This window comes from Schistocerca piceifrons, chromosome 2, assembly GCF_021461385.2.
Source record: "Schistocerca piceifrons isolate TAMUIC-IGC-003096 chromosome 2, iqSchPice1.1, whole genome shotgun sequence".
In the NCBI taxonomy this organism is placed as follows: Eukaryota; Metazoa; Arthropoda; class Insecta; order Orthoptera; family Acrididae; genus Schistocerca; species Schistocerca piceifrons.
In genome coordinates, this window is record NC_060139.1 from 900,021,939 (window position 1) to 900,045,058 (window position 23,120).

Here is a 23,120-nt window from a genome sequence, read left to right on the forward strand (position 1 = left end):
CAAGCACCGACTACGGCAAACTCAGAACCACCACTTCCGACAGCAACTTCTGTACAAGCATTGCCAGTGGAGGCGGCGGAATAAAACTCTTTGGCGCAATCTCTGGCGCTGTGACTCAGTGTAGCCACCTTTCAGTATGTCGCAGCCTAAAAAATGGTTCAAATGGCTCTGAGCACTATGGGACTTAACTTCTGAGGTCATCAGTCCCCTAGAACTTAGAACTACTTAAACCTAACTAACCTAAGGACATCACACACATCCATGCCCGAGGCAGGATTCGAACCTGCGACCGTAGTGGTCGCGCGGTTCCAGACTGTAGCGCCTAGAACCGCTTGACCACCACGGCCGGAGTGGCCTAAAAAAACCAGAAGTTTTAACTTTAGTGATAACGGCCACGAAAGCCTGCAGACTTACATAAGAGAGGAGTTCGTGGCCAGACAGATCAGATCAATCAGAATACTTATGACGGAAAAATGCTTTACTAGCTTGAGTCTTTGAGGTTGTACTTGGATCTCTCCTACCATCACGTGAGTGACGTGGTCGCCCGCTTCGTACATCGCCAGGAATGTAGGTGTCATCTTTGTGCAATTTCAGTGTGGTTAGTATCAGCTAGATGCTCCATCAGGGCGATATTGTCAGAGAATATATCCACCTTTGCGTCTGCCTCGGGGATGACGCTGGCCTGCAGCACTGGAATACGGAAAGTCTCAAGGTCGAAGCGCCATGTCTCCTTCCATACTCTGGTAACATTAAGCGTGGCTAAAAGCGATGCTACAGTGTAAAATCTATTTGGGAAATGCTGTTAATATTTCTCGCAGTTACGCTACTGTCATCTCTACTGTCTATCACAGCCCCAAGGTGAGAGTCCAGTACAGATCCTGTTGTTCACCTGGCTCTCCCCTCCCCCTTCCACAGGCGGCTGCGTAACGCCGCCCCACCACTCTCCGATAGCGGCAAAGCGCACTTTGTACTACGAAGGACATTCGAGCGGCGGAACTGCAGGCAAGCAGAGGACACAGGAGCGCCGAAGGAAGCCAACCGAGACAAGCAGGTTAGTGCTTAACTCCATTTTCACGTAACTTTAATCGTGATAATGGATTTTAAAAGTTTCCATTCGTGTTAACCCCGTACAAGTGCGAGAGCGTTTCAATGCACAGTTTGTGCACTTCACTCACACATTTAGCTAGCGTCTTTATCCCACAGTGCTCATAGGACATAAAAAGTTACAGTCACTGACGTTCAATCAGGATCAATATTTTGCTTGTTGTGCCTCCACCTAATATATTCAAAAAATACTCGGGAGCACCAGGCGGAAACATATCTGTTGCCCTAGGTATCGTATTGTCAGGATATTGAGCGGTCGAAGACTGTTAGCTGAAATGAAGTCTGCGTATTTCATATCTAATGTATTTTTGCTTCGGACTGGTTGGCGCCATCCACATTTACGTAGTTTTCGTTTCGACATGCCCTCTGATATTAATCACATGGGCTGCGCTCGTATATGAAATCACATGACGGAGGTGGGAGCAACTGTCAAGGATCATTATGCATATACACACCTTCGACTTACAAAATAGAAGACAAATAAAAGTTTGAAACCACAATATGCTGAAGAACTTGTTACTTTTGTGTAAACAACATGTGAAGGCTCTACAACATTATTGCTTGGCTTCGAATTGCCATACAGGGGCAAACAGTGGAACATTTAAAATAAGCCTGTTGAGCAGTAACTTAACTATAGTGGAACAAGAGTAAATACCAAAATACAGAATTATCCGAATACTTCCTACACTTAATGTATAAAATTACGTTCCTAGTTGCAGCTTTAGTGATACAAGTACCACGTATGAACGTGCTACAAAGACTCTAGATCAAATACTACCTTATGTCTTCTTATTCCTCCTGAAACGTTTCTCCTTGTGCAGGTCGTTCAACGTGCTATATGTAACAAAGGAAATATTCATTTGTACTCTTTGTATACTGAAAAGCAAAAGGAACGCATTGGATACCCTTTTTTCGCTCTATATTAAAACTTTGTTCTAAAGTTTTATAAAAATGTTACAGCTTTGTTTGCTTGTATAAAATTTCAAACTCTTGCGATAGCGACGGACAGCTGTTGACTGTCTCATACAACACTTCTTGTCCCTACACAAGGGTGGTTTGATTTCATGTGAGTTCAGCTGGGAAGCTGTGTAAAGTTACTGAGTTAATGTACGGAAGATTTAACATCACGTAGACGATATCAGAAATGGAACACAAACTCAGACTAGACGAGAATGGAGCAGATAACGGCCTTTCACCTTAACTATTGCTGGAGGTAGTGTATTCTCTGTGGAGGTACTCGAGGACGACAAGTAATATACCAATATGATCATTATTAACGTTCATTGTATTACATTTTCGTCTGTTAGTCACAATGAAGCACTCGTTTTCGTTACTGTCATTACCTCGTCTCTCATGCTATGCGTCATTTCGGAGCACAACGTGATTGTAGTTCTGACGTGTTCTTCAACTGAGAAATGGCTGTTTCCAGTTACGATCCCCTTGTGACTTCCACTGCATAAGTGATATTACGACAGTTTGCTTGTTGGCGCACAGAAACCGATTGTGGTTGACTAACCGTTAGATATAACCTGTAACTAAGCTGTTATGCCAGAGTGTATTTTAATACCGAGATCATTATGATCCATGTTTACAGATAATTGCTAACAAGTTTCAAATGGTTCAAATGGCTCTGAGCACTATGGGACTCAACTGCTGAGGTCATTAGTTAAAAAAAAAAAGGTTCAGATGGCTCTGAGCACTATGGGACTCAACTTCTGAGGTCATTAGTCCCCTAGAACTTAGAACTAGTTAAACCTAACTAACCTAAGGACATTACAAACATCCATGCCCGAGGCAGGATTCTAACCTGCGACCATAGCGGTCTTGCGGTTCCAGACTGCAGCGCCTTTAACCGCACGGCCACTTCGGCCGGCGCTAACAAGTTTAATTAGTAATTCGTGCCTCCAGAGTCAACACTTGAAAATGTTTGCTAATGTGTCCTACACCTTGTCCCATAGCCGAAGTAGCTAAGCATGCCTGTGCAGGGGTAAGCCAGTTTGAATCCCCTTCGTGACCGAGCGAGGTGGCGCAGTCGTTACCACACTGAACTGGCATTCGGGAGGACGACGATTCAATCCCGCGTCCGGCCATCCTGATTTAGGTTTTCCGTGATTTCCCCAAATCACTCCAGGCAAATGCCGGGATGGTTCCTCTGAAAGGGCACGGCCGACTTCCTTCCCTAATCCGATGAGACCGATGACCACGCTGTCTGGTCTCCTTCCCCAAACCAACCAACCAACCTCTCATTAAGTGAGGGTTTGTGACACTGCTGGTGATACGTCCGTCGGGTGGGGAAGTTAAGCACGGAGACCTCCCTTGGTTCTATTCTGGAGGAGTATGCTGTGTGATGGCACTGTCTTTCACCTTCACCCTTCTCTCGTCGTCATCATAATCATCATCATCATCTTCGTCATCATCATACAGCACAAACAGGACACTATACTATCACGCGTCTGTACTACTGACCTACGCTGTACAATCACACATAAGATAAACTCTCAAATAACCGCAAGCAAAGGGACCAGTTGGTGTGCAAGGAGGAAGAACATCCTTACCGACAGGCATCTGTACCCAACAATACCATACAACCTACACCATATGACTGCACGACATATGTGGTGTGTGCATTTCCAAGAACGCCTTCAGTCAGAGCCATTCGTGTTTTTTGTATTAAATGCCTTTAGCTCCATGTGGCTCTATTATCAGTTGCATAACCTCTGATCGAAAAGTTTCCATTTTTCGGCGTCGCAGCAGCTTAAATGCAATGTAATGCGACTTATGCAGGCATATAAGCACCTATGTTTCAAAATGGCCCTGAGCACTATGGAACTTAACTTCTAAGGTGATCAGTCCCCTAGAACTTAGAACTACTTAAACCTCACTAACCTAAGGACATCACACACATCCATGCCCGAGGCGGGATTCGAACCTGCGACCGTAGCGGTCGCGCTGTTCCAGACTGTAGCGTCTAGAATCGCTCGGTCACCACGGCCGGCTATAAGCACTTATATTTTAATATATTATTATTAGTTAAATAATAATATTCTTTATTTATTTATTATGATAAATAAATATTCTTTTTGTGCACTTTTATTTTAATTATTGGTTTAATTCTTGGTTTTAGCTGGTTTGGCTTACCTTAGTTCCTTATTTCCTTTTATCTTTATTCTCCTCAAAACCTGGAAAATGTAAATAATTCGTTTTAAATACCACAGGAGAGCTAGAGGTGTATTCCGCAGCGGAGATTTCGCGAAAATTACTCGTCGTTATCTGCTCCAAATGGTTCAAAAGGCTCTGAGCACTATGGGACAACATCTGAGGTCATCTATCCCCTAGAACTTAGACTACTTAAACCTAACTGACCTAAGGACGTCACACACATCCATGCCCGAGGCAGGATTCGAACCTGCGACCGTAGCGAAAACAAAGAGTAAAATAGATAGAATGCACCTATATGATGCCCGAAGGAAGACTAATGTGACAAGTAGTGAACTACAAACCACACGTAGATGACATGTGGGAATACCATAGACAAGATGACTATACTGTGATTGGAACAGGCGAGGGGCTTACTGCCTGAAGTTTAAATGAAGAAGAAGAAGAATTGTAACCTAAGGATTCGTAATGGCGAAGATAATGCGTGAGGTGAATACATTGTTTTACCGTGATTGGCAAAAAAATTCTAGATGTTTGAACGAATTAAGGCCGCAGGTTTTTAACGTTTCGTTGATGACAAGATCATTAAAGACGAAGTAATGACAACGGCATAACAGATGGAGTACATTACACAGTTTCACAAGGATGGAGAGAAATAGGTGATATCCTATGTAAAGTTACCACCCCACCACCCGAAATAGTGATTTAGTGAAACCATAGCAAACATAAAACTGTGTGGTCGGATGACGTTTTTCTATCACACTTGACGTACGCAGGAAAGTTCAGTATCACAGTGAGGCGTTGAGCGGTGGAACAAACAGCAATTGCGAGTTGCGGACTGCTAAGTTTCCGAAGTGAACGGCCGGTTAGATCTGAGTTCAAAACACAGCAAGTTCATTGGGTCGTTTGAATAAAACGGGCAATGTACTTTATTCTTGGAATTTCGGAGAACATGCTCAGGTTCACATGAATAAAGCAAGTCGGAGGATATACATCACCTGAGAATGTTCTGAACTTGAGTACAAGTTCGGAAGTTGTTGCTCAACGAGAAGAATATGTCTCCGATTTCGTAAGAATAATACTAGAGAAATTTCTCAAAGCGGTTTCTGAAGTGAGCTCTGCAGCATACTTCGAGCTGAGCAAGTTTGGGTGAGGTTAAGTTTTATCGAGTTTTTTTACTAAAAATGGCAGAATTTCTGTTGCTCAGAATGCAAAAAGGATGTACGTAGCTCGAAGAAATATTGAAGAGAGAAGCCGTAGAAGTTTATACAGTATAAAGTCTTTTTCTGATGACCTCAGAAGTTAAGTCGCATAGTGCTCAGAGCCATATTTGAACTCTTTGTTTTACTAATTCGTTTACTGAATAAAATACCAGCTTAGTTCTGATTCCTACAAGTCTTATCTGATTTCTTAGATTGCAGCCCTTAGTGCATCACATATTATTATTTCGTCTTGCTTTCGAATTATCCGCGACTGTGCGTCGTATGACGAAACGGGTGTAGCCATTGTTTTACAATGTTTTACTTTTATTTCTTTCTGCATTTTTTTGCTTTACGTTCTTTATATTGTACCACATATCATCTGAGTTCTATTTAATTTATTCTGCATGTCATTTTCAAAGTGGTAGCCTAAATTACAACTTAAAATGAGAACTTTTTTCTAAAAATGACTCTTTTGCAGTACGTTGGAGCGTATAAGGTCTTTTCCTTTAAAAGACTTTCAAATGTGTGTGAATGCCTAAGGGACCAAAGGGCTGAGGTCATCGATTCCTAGACTTACACACTACTTACATTAAGTTTTGCTAACAACAACACGCACGCCCATGCCCGAGGGAGGGCTCGAACCTCCGGCGGCAGTAGCCGCGCAATCCGTGACATGGCGCCTCTAACCGCGCGACTACTCCGCGCGGATTGAAAGACGTAATCGTAGTGTGTGTCAGATATTAAAATTGTAGACAGTGCATGTGTGCTCTGTAATCTGCTATTGCTGGTTGAGGAAAACTAGAAAATGTAATGGATGCTGACTTGAAGGAATGTCCAGCGGCATTTAGCATTAAATTGCAGAACTTATTCATCATTCAGCTTGAAAGCAGCAGCAGTTGCACTCCTCCCTGTCCCCACCCTCACCAGCAGGTATTCAGAGTACCCTCTTCCAATTCTTAGACGTATATTCAAAGAAAGTCCTAAAAACTTACTTGCGTAATGTTCCGTTACGATCTCGTGACAACCTTCGACTGACGGAGGTACTAAGTTTGATGGTGATATCCCATTACATATTGGGTCGCCTCCATAGCCGATATCATGTGGTAGAACCGAAACGCAATGGAGACCCTTGCACCAAGCCAAGTAGGTACAGAAAGCTGGCTGAAGCCAGAGATAAATCTGCCGAAATTTTTACAAAGGTACAGACGGTGTTTAGAAAGGATAGATTGCATGCAACCGGTGGTGGAGTGTTCGTCGCTGTTAGTAGTAGTTTATCCTGTAGTGAAGTAGAGGTGGGTAGTTCCTGTGAATTATTATGGGTGAAGGTTACACTCAACAACCGAGCTAGGTTAATAATTGGCTCCTTTTACCGACCTCCCGACTCAGCAGCATTAGTGGCAGAACAACTGAGAGAAAATTTGGAATACATTTCACATAAATTTTCTCAGCATGTTATAGTCTTAGGTGGAGATTTCAATTTACCAGGTTTAGACTGGGACACTCAGATGTTTAGGACGGGTGGTAGGGACAGAGCATCGAGTGACATTATACTGAGTGCACTATCCGAAAATTACCTCGAGCAATGAAACAGAGAACTGACTCGTGGAGATAACATCTTGGACCTACTGATAACAAAGAGACCCGAACTTTTCGACTCTGTATGTGCAAAACAGGGAATCAGTGATCATAAGGCCGTTGCAGCATCCCTGAATATGGAAGGTAATAGGAATATAAAAAAAGGGAGGAAGGTTTATCTGTTTAGCAACAGAAATAGAAGGCAGATTTCAGACTACGTAACAGATCAAAACGAAAATTTCTGTTCCGACACTGACAATGTTGAGTGTTTATGGAAAAAGTTCAAGGCAATCGTAAAATGCGTTTTAGACAGGTACGTGCCGAGTAAAACTGTGAGGGACGGGAAAAACCCACCGTGGTACAACAACAAAGTTAGGAAATTACTGCGAAAGCAAAGAGAGCTTCACTCCAAGTTTAAACGCAGCCAAAACCTCTCAGACAAACAGAAGCTAAACGATGTCAAAGTTAGCGTAAGGAGGGCTATGCGTGAAGCGTTCAGTGAATTCGAAAGTAAAATTCTATGTATCGACTTGACAGAAAATCCTCGGAACTTCTGGTCTTACGTTAAATCAGTAAGTGGCTCGAAACAGCATATCCAGACACTCCGGGATGATGATGGCATTGAAACAGAGGATGACACGCGTAAAGCTGAAATACTAAACACCTTTTTCCAAAGCTGTTTCACAGAGGAAGACCGCACTGCAGTTCCTTCTCTAAATCCTCGCACAAACGAAAAAATGGCTGACATCGAAATAAGTGTCCAAGGAATAGAAAAGCAACTGGAATCACTCAACAGAGGAAAGTCTACTGGACCTGACGGGATACCAATTCGATTCTACACAGAGTACGCGAAAGAACTTGCCCCCCTTCTAACAGCCGTGTACCGCAAGTCTCTAGAGGAACGAAAGGTTCCAAATGATTGGAAAACAGCACAGGTAGTCCCAGTCTTCAAGAAGGGTCGTCGAGCAGATGCGCAAAACTATAGACCTATATCTCTGACGTCGATCTGTTGTAGAATTTTAGAACATGTTTTTTGCTCGAGTATCATGTCGTTTTTGGAAACCCAGAATCTACTGTGTAGGAATCAACATGGATTCCGGAAACAGCGATCGTGTGAGACCCAACTCGCTTTATTTGTTCATGAGACCCAGAAAATACTAGATACAGGCTCCCAGGTAGATGCTATTTTTCTTGACTTCCAGAGGGCGTTCGATACAGTTCCGCACTGTCGTCTGATAAACAAAGTAAGAGCCTACGGAATACCAGACCAGCTGTGTGGCTGGATTGAAGAGTTTTTAGCAAACAGAACACAGCATGTTGTTATCAATGGAGAGACGTCTACAGACGTTAAAGTAACCTCTGGCGTGCTACAGGGGAGTGTTATGGGACCATTGCTTTTCACAATATATATAAATGACCTAGTAGATAGTGTCGGAAGTTCCATGCAGCTTTTCGCGGATGATGCTGTAGTATACAGGGAAGTTGCAGCATTAGAAAATTGTAGCGAAATGCAGGAAGATCTGCAGCGGATAGGCACTTGGTGCAGGGAGTGGCAACTGACCCTTAACATAGACAAATGTAATGTATTGCGAATACATAGAAAGAAGGATCCTTTATTGTATGATTATATGATAGCGGAACAAACACTGGCAGCAGTTACTTCCGTAAAATATCTGGGAGTATGCGTGCGGAACGATTTGAAGTGGAATGATCATATAAAATTGTTGGTAAGGCGGGTACCAGGTTGAGATTCATTGGGAGAGTCCTTAGAAAATGTAGTCCATACACAAAGGAGGTGGCTTACAAAACACTCGTTCGACCTATACTTGAGTATTGCTCATCAGTGTGGGATCCGTACCAGATCGGTTTGACGGAGGAGATAGAGAAGATCCAAAGAAGAGCGGCGCGTTTCGTCACAGGGTTATTTGGTAACCGTGATAGCGTTACGGAGATGTTTAACAAACTCAAGTGGCAGACTCTGCAAGAGAGGCGCTCTGCATCGCGGTGTAGCTTGCTCGCCAGGTTTCGAGAGGGTGCGTTTCTGGATGAGGTATCGAAAATATATTGCTTCCCCCTACTTATACCTCCCGAGGAGATCACGAATCTAAAATTAGAGAGATTAGAGCGCGCACGGAGGCTTTCAGACAGTCGTTCTTCCCGCGAATCATACGCGACTGGAACAGGAAAGGGAGGTAACGACAGTGGCACGTAAAGTGCCCTCTGCCACACACCGTTGGGTGGCTTGCTGAGTATAAATGTAGATGTAGATGTAGAAGCAATTACGCGACCCCTGCCAGCAAAATTCAGACACTAGAAAATAGACTTTTGCACAAACGGCAATTAGCCGTGGAACTGGACAGTAAAGAAACGCATGCAAGAATCGTGCAGCACCACATACGATTGTAACACACTTTTTGAAGTCGTCTTAGTGACATTTCCCGAACGACAGGTATAACTCTTGAAACTGTGTATGTTTCTTGCGCACCATTACCGGCCAAGACATCTAGGATTTTGTTATACACCTCTCAATATAACACAGTTAGATGATGAATCGTTTCCAGCACAAATGTCAGTAAATCTTTTAGAACTATTCACATATATGAAGTAACAAGTAAGTGCGACGGTTTACAGATGTAGTTACTAGTCTCATGAACACAACGAAGAGGGGACGATCAGTATAAATTTTATCTGTTCATTATTATTTAATTAATGCGTACTCCATTATTTCTTTAAAGGGATGTAATTCAGTTCTATTACATTTAAAAATTTCATTCTGAAGTATGATAAAATAGAAAGCAAAGAGGTCTCTAACAGACTAGACATCGCACACACCAATATTCGGGGATTAAATCGTAAATCTATCCTCCGTTGCTGGAGCGACGGCAAGTTGGTGATCAATTGGTCAGATCTCGCCTCGCCCACAGCTTTATTCGACAGGAGTAGGCTATGTCCCACCACCTGGATCCAACCTCTCCCTTCCTAGTTTGGTCATCACTTCAAAATTCACTCAACAGCAAACTGCTCTCATCAGGTATTTGACACGACTCCCCCATTATGTCAATGAGAGATGCCGCCTTATACGAAGGAAGAAAACCTTCCTAATTAGGCAGATTAACTTAGACCACGTGACCTCCCAGCCAACAATTTCAAACAACAACTTTATTTAGGACATAATTTCATTTGTTTGCAATAATAGTTAATTAGTATTTCCTCGTGGCATTTAGTCTGAAACCGAGGGGGCACAGTGGTTAGCACACTGAACTCGCATTCGGGAGGACGGCAGTTCAAACCTGCGTCCGGCCATCCAGATTTACACTTTTCGGTGATTTCCCTAAATCGCTCCAGGCAAATGTCGGGATGGTTCCTTAACCTTGCGCTCTGTCTGTAATGACCTCGGGACGTTAAACCCAGTCTTCCTTCCTTCCTTCCATTCAGTTTGAATAAGTAAACACTGCAAGAATGTGTGTGGCAGATATTTGTCTTTGTAATGCTTAGCTTAATTACAACTTTAAAGTGAATTTGTTGCTCTCGTGGAGAAATAACAACACTTATGACAGCTTTCGTCGTACAACTGAACATTTCTTAGCATGAAGTAAGCTAATTCGTCGCATACTGACAATACAACGCACGGAATAAAAGTCCTTAATTTTTTTCGTATATATACACACTGTGATACACGATTTATAATGTTAATTACAACTGAAATAGATGAGTCCTCTCCAGTATAATAGCTTACTGTTCTTTGTTAATACTGATGATGACCAGTACGAGAAGCATCCTTGAACGACACTGACTTTATACGATTGCCTGAAATCTAAGCCATTGGAGATTTGGATCGCTATTAAACAGCAGTAACAATTCATTTAAATAATTTCACATTTCTAGCTCACAGCCTACGCTACACTTGCATCTTAGTTGTCAATTTTATCTCGTACTGATATTGTCTGTACATGTGCATCTTTCCTTTCATGCAGTATAATAGCTCATAAACTGTGACGTCCACAAAGAGACAGACCCTCCCTCAATACCCCATAATTTCCTATTCAAGCAAGACTTACTTAATATCCGCGTGTTGCACATCTGAGCTTGTCTTAACTAGCAGAGGTGTGCAATAATAGATAAATATCACTACGAGCTAATACCCAATTCTTCAGTCACAATTGTTTCTTACATAAACCTGTGATTTTCAGCTTGAACTGGAGATGGCACCGAAATACAAGTTAACTTACTTCCCTATAATGGGTCTGGCTGAGCCAATACGTTTCCTGCTCTCATACGGAAAGATTGAATTCGAAGATGAACGATGTGATAAAGACAAATGGCAATCTTTGAAAGAATGTAAGTAAAAACTTTTATCTTTCAACGTCTTGGCTTGAGTCTATTCTTCTCTTATCTGGTGCAGAATGAGGAAACTAATTGGTCTTTAAAAATGCTGAAATTGAGTTCACTGCAAACAGAGGAGCAAGATAGTACTGCATACCTAAGAGAGTATTTTGCTAAATTCAGTAATTACAAACTCTGTGTAATAGAAGTGGTGGTGGTGGTGGTGGTAGTAGTAGTAGTAGTAGTAGTAGTAGCAATAGTAATAATAGTAGCGCACAAAATGATGCTTAAATAATTTACTACATAAATTAATTTCCTTATCGTTTTGATTGCAGTCAGTGAAAATAGAAATAAGTCGAAATATTACACAAAAGTGATACTGAAAAAAAAAGAAACGAGTGTGTTGCATGCTGGACGACTCTGCTAAATTTGGGCAAACTACAGGAAACGGCACGTAAGAGGATAAGGAGTAAAAAAGGTCAAATGTACGTATGGCTGGAAGTGCATTTCAAGGAGGTACACCCACTTGCTGGTGGAGTTAAAAGATTTTCGCCAGTGCCCCATTATCAGCACCAAACAGGCAGCCTACCATCAGGGAAGGGGCTAAGCCACGAGATCGCGTGGAACATCCTCCACGATATTTGCCGCTATCTGAGTCTTCTCAAACGAGTGCAGGCCTTATTACCTAAGGATGGTTTTCTCGCTGGTTCGTTACACCAGTCACCACGGTGGTGCGATTTCTGTCATACACCCTAGTCGACGATGAGGCTACCTTTACGAGAGGCGGTATCGTTAACGTTTACATTTACCTGTGAGCTGAGGAGAATTCCCATGGTATGGTAGTAGCGAATCGCCAGCAGCGGTTCAGCTTCGGTGTGTGGGCGGGGATTACTGACGCCCACAACGCCTCACAGTCGAGGCACATCTGCACATCTTACGTCCCCAGCTGAAAGTCATTCTTTGCTGATACGAAGAGAAATGTGGCTACTAAATGATGGTGTTCCAACTCACTGACCTCTTGGGTGTAGTGTAATACACTAGTACACACAGTACCTTCCCGCTTCCCTCGTGTGTTCTTAAGTGTGCTTTCAATCATTGAAACCTACTCTGTCAAAGACTTTTCATCTTCACCTTCAAATTAGTGTACCTCTGTTGGAGCACAGTTTTGCTCCTTATGATATCAGGAATAGTATCATGCAGTTTGCCCCCTTTTAGGAAAACTACCCTGTACATAGCTTGTAAGTTCTTATTCAGAGAATTTTCACTTCAAATGAGATGACATGACATGACAGTGAGATTATAACAACGAACTGTGCTATTTTGATACGGTTATCTACCTTGAAGTGATGAATGAAAATTTGTACAAAAGTTGGGTTCGAACCCAGGTCTCCTTCTCACTAAGCAGATGTGCTAAACACTACATCATCCTGGCACAATGGTTTTGCAAAATGGCTCTGAACACTATGGGACTTAACATCTGAGGTCATCAGTCCCCTAGAACTCAGAACTACTTAACTAACCTAAGGACATCACACACATCCATGCCCGATTCAGGATTCTAACCTGCGACCGTTGTGGTCGCGCAGTTCCAGACTGAAGCGCCTAGAACCGCTCGGCCACACTGGCCGGCACATTGGTTTTGCACAACTGCATGGATTCCTCTAATACGGCTCCCTCCTCAACCAAACTTTACAGTCACAGATTAGCCCTCTTGGTATTACACTTAAACTCTGCAGTTCTGCTCGAGTTTGGGGGTTATACTAGGTGGGCTGAGGTGTGAATGCGAACTTAGTTTGAGGAGGGAGATGCGCTGAAGTAGTCCGTGCAGTTGTGCAAAGCCATTGTGCCAGGGCAGCATAGTGGTTAGCGTACCAGCGTAGTGAGCGGGAGACCCGGGTTCGGATCCCGACCTTAGAACAAATTTTCATTCGTAGCTTCAGTCTGCCTGTATACATCATAGGAGTTTGAAGAAGGACTCTGGAATAATATAGTTACATTTATTGTCTGCACGTTTTCTTTTGTAAGACACAACAGATTACCTTATTACAACGAAGCTATACAATGCAAAATTTGCAAGGTTTTCTTCTTGCCAGAGACCTTGACATTTTTTATTTTATTGACATGAGCACATAAACCAGCGAGCCTTAACTTTATGACCACGTACTTAATAGCGTGTTTGTCTAACTCTGAAACGCAACACTGTAGCGGTTCTGCGTGATATGGATTCGACCAGTCCATGGTACGTTTCTGGAGGAATGTTGTAGCAGATGTCTACGCACAGGTCACGCAATTATCATAAATTAAGGGCTAGTGGTTAATGGTAGCGGAGCTGATGCTCTATAATGTCCCAGATGTGTTCCATTGGGTACAGGTCAGGCAAATCTGTTGGTCAAGACGTAAATGCTCGTCAAACCAGTGTAGCAATAATTCTGGCCCAGTGACATTGCTGGAAGATGCCATCAGGAGAGATCAAGCGTGAAGAGATGCTTGTGGTTCACAATACCGTTCACTTAGTCGACAGCTCTCATGGTACCTTCCGATACTACCACAGTTCCCTTGGAATCCAAAGTGAATGCCCACCAAAGCATAACACTGGCCCCACAGGCCTGCGTCTGTGGTAGGGTGCCTGTTTCGAGCAGCCGTTCTCCTGGTTGACGCCGTATCTGGACACAGTCATCTACCTGATCTAAGAAGTAATATGATTCATCCCTACAGACGAACTTTTCCATTGATCCATTGTCCAATCTCAATTATTCTATTCCCACTGCAGTGGTAACTGACAGTGTCATAATGTCAGTGTAGTAATGCATAGGAGTCGCCCGTTTTGGAGCACCATGTTCAACAACAGGCACTAAAGGGTGTCCTCCAAAACACTTGTACCTGTTTCAGCATTGTCCTCAGTCTTCAAATCCGCCACAAATCGCCGCGGCTCCTGGTTTACACAATGGGCAAGCCTCCGTCTCCATACTCTGTAGCGAGGCCACTTTGTCCAACACCAAGTCGCTTACTCGTGGACTCACCATCATTCAATTAGTTTCCATAGATGATCTACACAGTAGCACCTGAACAGCCAACCATTTCACCATTTCTGAGAAGACGTTTAGAGGCGCAAGTCCATAGCGATCTGCCCTTTGTCAAAGTCACCTATGCCTGTGGATTTCCCCATTGTCACTACAATAATTCCTCATTCGTCTCTCCTGCGTATATATTTACTGTACTGCGTCAGGAGTTCGTAACGTCACAAGGCGACATTCAATTTCGCGATGGGTATGGGTCATAATGTTTTAGCTCGTCATGCCAAATTTTAGATGCTGCAACAAATAATTCACTTGACCAGACAGTATTTTTCTGAAGCACAATGATTTTGACTACTGCTGTTGTGGTGTCTCTCATATGAACAATGTCAGGTTAGAGTTCCACTGCTCACACTTAAGTTAGGCGATTTTCTCCAGTAAGAATACTAAAGTAAAACTTTAGCACATTACCTTTAGTTGATACTCGCACCATATTCAGAAATTACCTTGTTATACAAAAAGAAGGATTAACTCCTGGATGTGTCACGATTACAAAAGAAAGCTGCGCCATACTTCTACTAGAAATGTTGCTAATATTTTTTTTTCTTTGTCAAGCAATGCCTTTCGGGCAAGTTCCAGTTCTTGAAATTGATGGGAAGAAGATATGCCAGTCTATTGCTATTTGCCGTTACTTAGGCAAGCAAGTGGGCCTGTCTGGGGCTAACGACTGGGAAAATCTCCAGATTGATATGGCTGTTGATACAGTATCAGACATACGAATGAGTAAGTTTAATGTTTACATTCACTGAAAGGTTTTGCGTTTCTTTATTTACATTTCACTACATGATATGGAAAATCGCCACTTTCAACCGATATTAAGCACAGGTAAACATAAATAAAAAATGTAACATCATAGTTCTGTTTTTGGAGTACCTTATTTGAAATTGTCTGAAGACATACATTTGTCAAATATAAAGTATACGTCACAGCTAAGCTCTAATTTTAAAGAAGTGTTTGAGTAATAAATGGGATGATGTACATCTAAAATATCCTCGTTTGTACTGAGATATTATTTTTTAAACTAGTTTAATAATTTTTAAGTTAATAATTGCAAAGTATCTGTGCACATATTATTTTAATATTTACTTCTGCTTGTAGAAATAGTAAGTCCTGCATATGAGACAGATGAAGCCTTAAAGGAAAAGAAGAAAGCAGCAGTCATAAATGAAAGCTTACCGTTTTTGTTGCCAAGACTTGACAAGTTGGTGAAGGAAAATGGAGGTTTTCTAGCAAATGGCAAGGTAAGCTGAAACAAATTGAAATTTATAAGCTATGGATACTGAAATAAGTTGAGATATCCTTTTAAATAATGCAGTTGCCTCGTAATTGGCACTGCTAAAATATGTGATGATGAAAATTATTGTATTTGGTAGTTTATCCACACACAGTGGACTCGATTATTTGCAAAAGAAATGGCAACATTTTTGTAGCATGTTTTAACTTATTTTAATACTTATACTTTGTAAGGTAGATAGCAGTACTGACACTATGTTGACAATGTATGTGATTGTTCATAAACGCATCACGCTAGGGACCTAAAATTCTATAGTGCTTATTATATGTTTTCAGAATTGTCGGAAATTTATTTTGAAAGAGTGATTATAGATGTTGTAGACTGACTTAGTACACATCAATTTTATTCACATTATTAAGAACTGAGGAATTTTCTGTTTGTATGCTAATGTGAAGGACTTGGTTTCAGCTCTCGTGGGCAGACCTCTATTTTGTAGCTCTGCTCGACTTCCTCAAGTTCATGATTGGGTTTGACATAACAAAAGATTATTCAAACCTTTCTGCACTTAAAAATACCGTACTTGAAATACCAGCTATTAAAGAGTGGATTACCAAGAGACCGAAAACTGAGAGATGAATGCAGTGTCTCAGTTTTATGTTAAATATATGTTTGCTTACAAATTTGAATTGTTCTGCACTGAAGCATTCATTATGTATTGTAAAACTCTGATACCCCATTGTAAGTGCCAGAAGATATAATAAATTTTCTTCTAAAAACGATATGTCAATACCTTTTTATTTATGAGACTCAGTCGAAAACATAGCACTGGAGAGTTTTCAAACGTATGGGTGAAGTTTTGGAAATGTGTGGACTGTTTCTGGTTCACCCACAAACTACATTCTTGTTCGACACACAAAACCCTGAAGTTCTGTAGTTACACTTCATTTATACTAGTATCTATTTCTCCACAAATCTTTCGGGTTGTAGACTTCATTATGTTGGTTCATTTTAGAACATGACACAGTCTACAAGTCAGAGTTTTATGGAAATTCTGTCGTGGGAGGTCTACCAACTTGCTCATATCATGGAGAGATAGTGGTGGATGTATGGAATCCAGTAAATGTGTATTAGTCTGAAATGTATGTGCGAGTGGATGTAGGTCAAAAATTCCTTCTATGAAATGTGAACTTGTATAGTCCATCTCATTAGAAGGTTAGTGAAATTCTAATTTTCATATTTAGAACTAAAGTACTGTAAACAAATATTCTCTAGGGTATGGAACTTATGAATCATAATTTTGTAGTGTAACGGATATTTCAATAGAAAGAAATCTGTAATAACTCTTTCAAAGTGATATTGTATTAAAATGTACTCATTCAGTCCTAGGTAACAAGAATTTTGAAACATGATATAACTTTGATTTTTTACGTTAGTCATTCTACAAAGTTTGTGTAGCTGGCGAAATACAGATGCTTTTGCTTTCAAACAGAAAAAGCCTTTCGTTGGGGAGTTCAAGTCTTCAAGATTCATTCAGTGTCATATAACACTACCTGAAATAGCTGTTGTTACTGGAGTATCTACATATAGCTGTGCCCAAGACTTGGGTATGAGTGGAATTTATTTTTGACTTATAAAGCTTCATTGTACACAGTTTCTGAAGTAGTATGACTGGGGACATGAACAAAAAGCCACAAAGAGTTGACCATGCAAAAAGCTGACTCTAAGATCCATGCCCGCAACACATACTATCTGGCATTGTGCTTAGTTTGTGGTCTGAGCATAACATAAGCTCACCAGGAAATGTGCATATTTAAAATAAAATGGTAAATTACCATGAATAAGTCATATTCATGGAATAAAAACTAGCTCGCCTGCGCTACTTTCCTGAAAAATTTCCCCTTGTATGGTGGTACATTGGAAAGATGTAACTTTAATTCTCCATGAGGAAAGAGTTCTAATGCATGAAACTCTCGATCAGAGTTACGTTACATCTAGCTTTTGGAAGGAGTTTCCAAAGAGCAAGTTGAAGCCTATTCTAAATCTACATCTACATCTACATCCATACTCCGCAAGCCACCTGACGGTGTGTGGCGGAGGGTACCCTGAGTACCTCTATCGGTTCTCTCTTGTATTCCAGTCTCGTATTGTTCGTGGAAAGAAGGATTGTCGGTATGCTTCTGTGTGGGCTCTAATCTCTCTGATTTTATCCTCATGGTCTCTTCGCGAGATATACGTAGGAGGGAGCAATATACTGCTTGACTCTTCGGTGAAGGTATGTTCTCGAAACTTTAACAAAAGCCCGTACTGAGATACTGAGCGTCTCTCCCGCAGAGTCTTCCACTGGAGTTTATCTATCATCTCCGTAACGCTTTCGCGATTACTAAATGATCCTGTAACGAAGCGCGCTGCTCTCCGTTGGATCTTCTCTATCTCTTCTATCAACCCTTTCTGGTACAGATCCCACACTGCTGAGCAGTATTCATGCAGTGGGCGAACAAGCGTACTGTAACCTACTTCCTTTGATTTCGGATTGCATTTCCTTAGGATTCTTCCAATGAATCTCAGTCTGGCATCTGCTTTACCGCCGATCAACTTTATATGATCAGTCCATTTTAAATCACTCCTAATGCGTACTCCCAGATAATTTATGGAATTAACTGCTTCCAGTTGCTGACCTGCTATTTTGTAGCTAGATGATAAGAGATCTATCTTTCTATGTATTCGCAGCACATTACACTTGTCTACGTTGAGATTCAATTGCCATTCTCTGCTCCATGCGTCTATTCGCTGCAGATCCTCCTGCATTTCAGTACAATTTTCCATTGTTACAACCTCTCGATACACCACAGCATCATCTGCAAAAAGCCTCAGTGAACTTCTGATGTCATCCACCAGGTCATTTATGTATATTGTGAATAGCAAGGAACTACAGTGCAGTCTTCCTCTGTGAAACAGCTTTGGAAAAAGACATTTAGTATTTCGGCCTTTAGTCTGTCATCCTCTGTTTCAATACCATTTTGGTCACAGAGTGTCTGGACATTTTGTTTTGATCCACCTACCGCTTTGACATAAGACCAAAATTTCTTAGGATTCTCTGCCAAGTCAGTACATAGAACTTTACTTTCGAATTCATTGAACGCCTCTCGCATAGCCCTCCTCACATTACATTTCGCTTCGCGCAATTTTTGTTTGTCTGCAAGGCTTTGGCTATGTTTATGTTTGCTGTGAAGTTCCCTTTGCTTCCGCAGTCGTTTTCTAACTCGGTTGTTGTACCACGGTTGGCTCTTTTGCATCTCTTACGATCTTGCTTGGCACATACTCATCTAACGCATATTGTACGATGGTTTTGAACTTTGTCCACTGATCCTCAACACTACCTGTACTTGAGACAAAACTTTTGTGTTGAGCTGTCAGGTACTCTGTAATCTGCTTTTTGTCACTTTTGCTAAATAGAAAAATCTTCCTACCTTTTTTAGTATTTCTATTTACGGCTGAAATCATCGATGCCGTATCCGCTTTATGATCACTGATTCCCTGTTCTGCATTAACTGTTTCAAATAGTTCGAGTCTGTTTGTCACCAGAAGGTCTAATATGTTATCGCCACGAGTCGGTTCTCTGTTTAACTGCTCAAGGTAGTTTTCAGATAAAGCACTTAAAAAAATTTCACTGGATTCTTTGTCCCTGCCACCCGTTATGAACGTTTGAGTCTCCCAATCTATATCCGGCAAATTAAAATCTCCACCCAGAACTATAACATGGTGGCGAAGTATACTCGAAATAAGCAGATAATTTTAGATAAAATTTTAAATTACGATATCTTTTTTCTCCATGATCCAGTTTTACTGGCATAAAGTTTGTATTTTGCCCCTAGTTATGCTCATGTTACCTGTGAAACCTTCATGAAAATCTCGTCTAGTAGTTTTGGATTTTAGTGAATTCAACCAGACGAACAAGACTGTTTACAGTTTTATTATTAGTATACATAGGGTGGGGAAAAATTGTCACGAAATTTTAACCCTGGATAGCTGATGCCAGTAGGAACCAAAATTACTAATGTTGTGTAGGTCGACAACGCACCATTTTTAAACTATGGAAACTTGGCACCACGCACTGCGATGGCCTCTGATGTGAGGTGGAGACAAACAGCAAGACCTATCAGACATCACATTTGGGCAGTGATGGAGTGAGGGACATTTGTATGTGTGAACCGACAACAATAGCTCTGCAGGTCAACCAATGAACGGCAACAGGGCAATCCACGCCCAATCGGAGTGCGTGGCGCCAGGTTTCCATAGTTTAAAAATGGTGCATTGGCGACCTACACAACATTAGTAATTTTGGTTCCTGCTGGCATCAGCTATCCAGGGTTAAAATTTCGTGACACAATTTTTCTCCACCCTGTATAGATTTGAAATATACAAATTGTCATATAACACAACAAATAGTTTAATAGCCATACATAAAGAGCTATTCAAGCTGGATTACATTTCTTCTGTGATTTAATTCAAAACATTTAAATGGTTTTGAAAAATACTAGTAATAGATATGTGATAAAGCCAATGAAATGCTTTACTTGTAAACAGTCATGTGGCATGGATTCTAGGTGCAGTCCTTCAAATTGGATACCACCTTGGCAGGTTAAAAATCTATTCTTCTGCTTACTTATTCAAAAGGCCTCATGAGGCTGAGAGGACCATATTCCAGAAGACCTGCCATATGCAGCAGATCTTCGGACATCTGCTAGTAGATAGCAGTACTAAGCATCAGATGAGAGTTGATCCAACAACTAGAGATAATCGAAGAATTGTGAACTATACGAATCTTAAAAAAAATACTGTTATGATTATTTAACAGTAAACTTTATATAAACAACAGAAAATTGTAATTTCAAGCTTAAAAAATATAATGAATCAATGTACTTAGCAGTCTTCCTTGGTACGATGGGTACCTATAGGGAAAACATCTAGGAGACAAGACGTTTGTGAGAACCCTATATCTTCTCTCGTCAATATATTCGTCATTCTTTGTAACATTTGGTCATAAACGTAACAATCTACTTTATTGCAGATTGTATATTCTGTTTCTACAGCTACCGCTGGTTTAGCTGAGTCCAGCAATACAGAATAATTGTTGGCCATTGACAGTGTTTTGAGTAGTAGTGACTGTTGTTGCTTGGCATGGGCACTGACCATGGCAGTTGATTCAGTGTGAGGTGGGCAGTTGAGTTCACATGATGTGCATGCTGCTACTGCTCTAATGTGCTTGCTAGTTTGCTTTTGGTTGAAATTATTTGTGCCATATTCTGATTGCTTTTAAGGTTTCAGTGTGGCTGTTCTTAAGCAAATTCACCATAACCTGATTCTTCAGATGATCAGTAAACAAAAAAATGCGTCATTAACTTCTTGGAGGGATCATGTTATATGTGGTGACCATGCCGGGACATAGTTTTGTTCGAGTCTTCCCTTGTGCATGGGTGTGTGTGTTTGTCCTTAGGATAATTTAGGTTAAGTAGTGTGTAAGCTTAGGGACTGATGACCTTAGCAGTTAAGTCCCATAAGATTTCACACACATTTTTTAATATAGTTTTGTGGAACAATCTTCAGATACAGAGCCTAACTGCCACTGTCAAGGTATGGTGAGTGATTTGAATTTTCAGCAGTGCCTCCATTATTCAATCAACATTGCACAGGGAAAAGGAACTGTTAGTTTGATTACAAATCACATGTACAGTGTACTTAATAGAATAAAACGACAAGTCAAACTGAGGGTCATAGTGTAATACACGAACAGGGGAGTGTTAATCAAGATTAATTAACAGAATTCAGATTGTAGTTGCAGCATAAAATGAAAAATTATGTTTGGGTATAAGGACTGAACTGTATGAGACAGGAAAAGACAATAATCATGTTGCAAATGTAGGCAGGGGTCATAACATATTGCAATTATTGTAAGCACTGAAAGCCAATCATCAAAAAATAATTGCAAATAATGGAAAATTGGTCGCAAATTTGAACAAAAAGCTTAATAAAATTGACAAAACCCTTGATGATCATAAGAAAAATTTGAACAAAAAACTTGATGAACATAGTCAAAAGTTGAATAATACGTTGGATCAAAAGGTGATACATATTTGTAACGAGATGCAGAGCCAGTTCAATAAATTTATGAGGCATTTGCTGAAAAGCGCAATGTGCAACAATCTGAATTCATACGCGAGGCCAATACACATTGTCAGCAGATAGAAGCAGATGTAGTTAAAAATACAGATCCTAGTATATTCACAGTAGGAAATTGTAAAGTAGCTCTACTGGACAGTGCAATATTGAATAATAAGGTAGTTCATGTTGAAGATGCATACAAACGAAAAAAATACGTTGTTAAAGTAGTATTGGGTCTGCAACAACAATGTTCTGATTTAGAATAAAAAGTATGGGAACTGGAAGAAGCTACGAAGACTGTGAAAATTTACTACATGCTGCATGATAAGAATGCAATCAAATAAGAAATAGACACTCTAAAACATGAAAATCGTAGTGCAAGTTGTTGTACAAACATTGTAGTCTATAACATGCTCAGGCAAGGACAGTTTAAGGAGTCTGAGCCAAGCAGACAATTACATCCAGTTGATTTCATGAGTCTGAAAAGAGAAATATTTGTGTAGAACACTTAAGTGCAGGGGCAGGGACATGGGGAAACAGTGTGTCCGATCAGTACACTACATTTGCAGATTTCGAAAGTGTGTTTCTGTACAATTATTGGTCGTGAAAGAATCAATGAAGTAGCAAAGAAAAATCATTTTCAGTACACAACTCACAATTAGTATCATCACAAAGGGTCAATGCGTTAAGGTTCTTCATAAGCACTGAGGACAGAATAGTTATTTAGACACCCTTCATTAGCGATGAGGATCAGAGTGGAATTTAGATAAAGCACTGTCTGTGAAAAGGAAGAAAATAGTAAACTTCGCAGTCATTTAATGATTTGACGAGCTGTTACGAGTTGCTGGTCATTTAGAAGAGACAGATAATGAAGCAAAACAGGGTGAATCCGAGCACGCCACAATACGTCTCGTACGAACGTAATGATGATCGTTTTCGAAATGATATGAGAGATAAAATGGTTCTGAGGACCAACATGGGCTACAAGACAGAAGATAGATACTGATCACGTACCCACGTGAACGAGGGAACTCTTAACTAAAGTTAGTTTCGGACAAGATGTAAGTAGGCTGTTTATGTTTTCTTATTGGCAACGTTACGTAGCGCTCTGTATGAAAATCACTGGCTGTGCTGTGTGCAGTCTGTGGCTAGTTAGCATTGTTGTCTGCCATTGTAGTGTTGGGCAGCTGGATGTGAACAGCGCGTAGCGTTGCGCAGTTGGAGGTGAGCCGCCAGCAGTGGTGGATGTGGGGAGAGAGATGGCGGAGTTTTGAAATTTGTAAGACTGGATGT

The 23,120-nt window shown here is 40.9% G+C and overlaps 1 protein-coding gene across 1 annotated transcript; it reads left to right on the plus strand.

Moving 5' to 3' along the window:
• Nucleotides 1-958: 958 nt before the first annotated feature.
• LOC124775968 (glutathione S-transferase-like) lies at nt 959-16,447 on the plus strand. The gene is made up of 5 exons (XM_047250809.1): nt 959-1,051; nt 11,228-11,375; nt 14,990-15,157; nt 15,533-15,675; nt 16,137-16,447. The coding sequence occupies exons 2-5, from the start codon at nt 11,240-11,242 to the stop codon at nt 16,302-16,304; spliced, it is 615 nt and encodes a 204-aa protein (XP_047106765.1). The 5' UTR covers nt 959-1,051; nt 11,228-11,239; the 3' UTR covers nt 16,305-16,447.
• Nucleotides 16,448-23,120: the final 6,673 nt, after the last annotated feature.

Excerpts from the sequence above, each read along its gene's own strand:
- LOC124775968 (XM_047250809.1), top strand. The coding sequence starts at position 11,240 with ATGGCACCGAAATACAAGTTAACTTACTTCCCTATAATGGGTCTGGCT. Across the intron at positions 11,376-14,989 it reads ATGGCAATCTTTGAAAGAAT|CAATGCCTTTCGGGCAAGTT; the intron begins GTAAGTAAAAAC and ends TTCTTTGTCAAG. Across the intron at positions 15,676-16,136 it reads GTTTTCTAGCAAATGGCAAG|CTCTCGTGGGCAGACCTCTA; the intron begins GTAAGCTGAAAC and ends ACTTGGTTTCAG.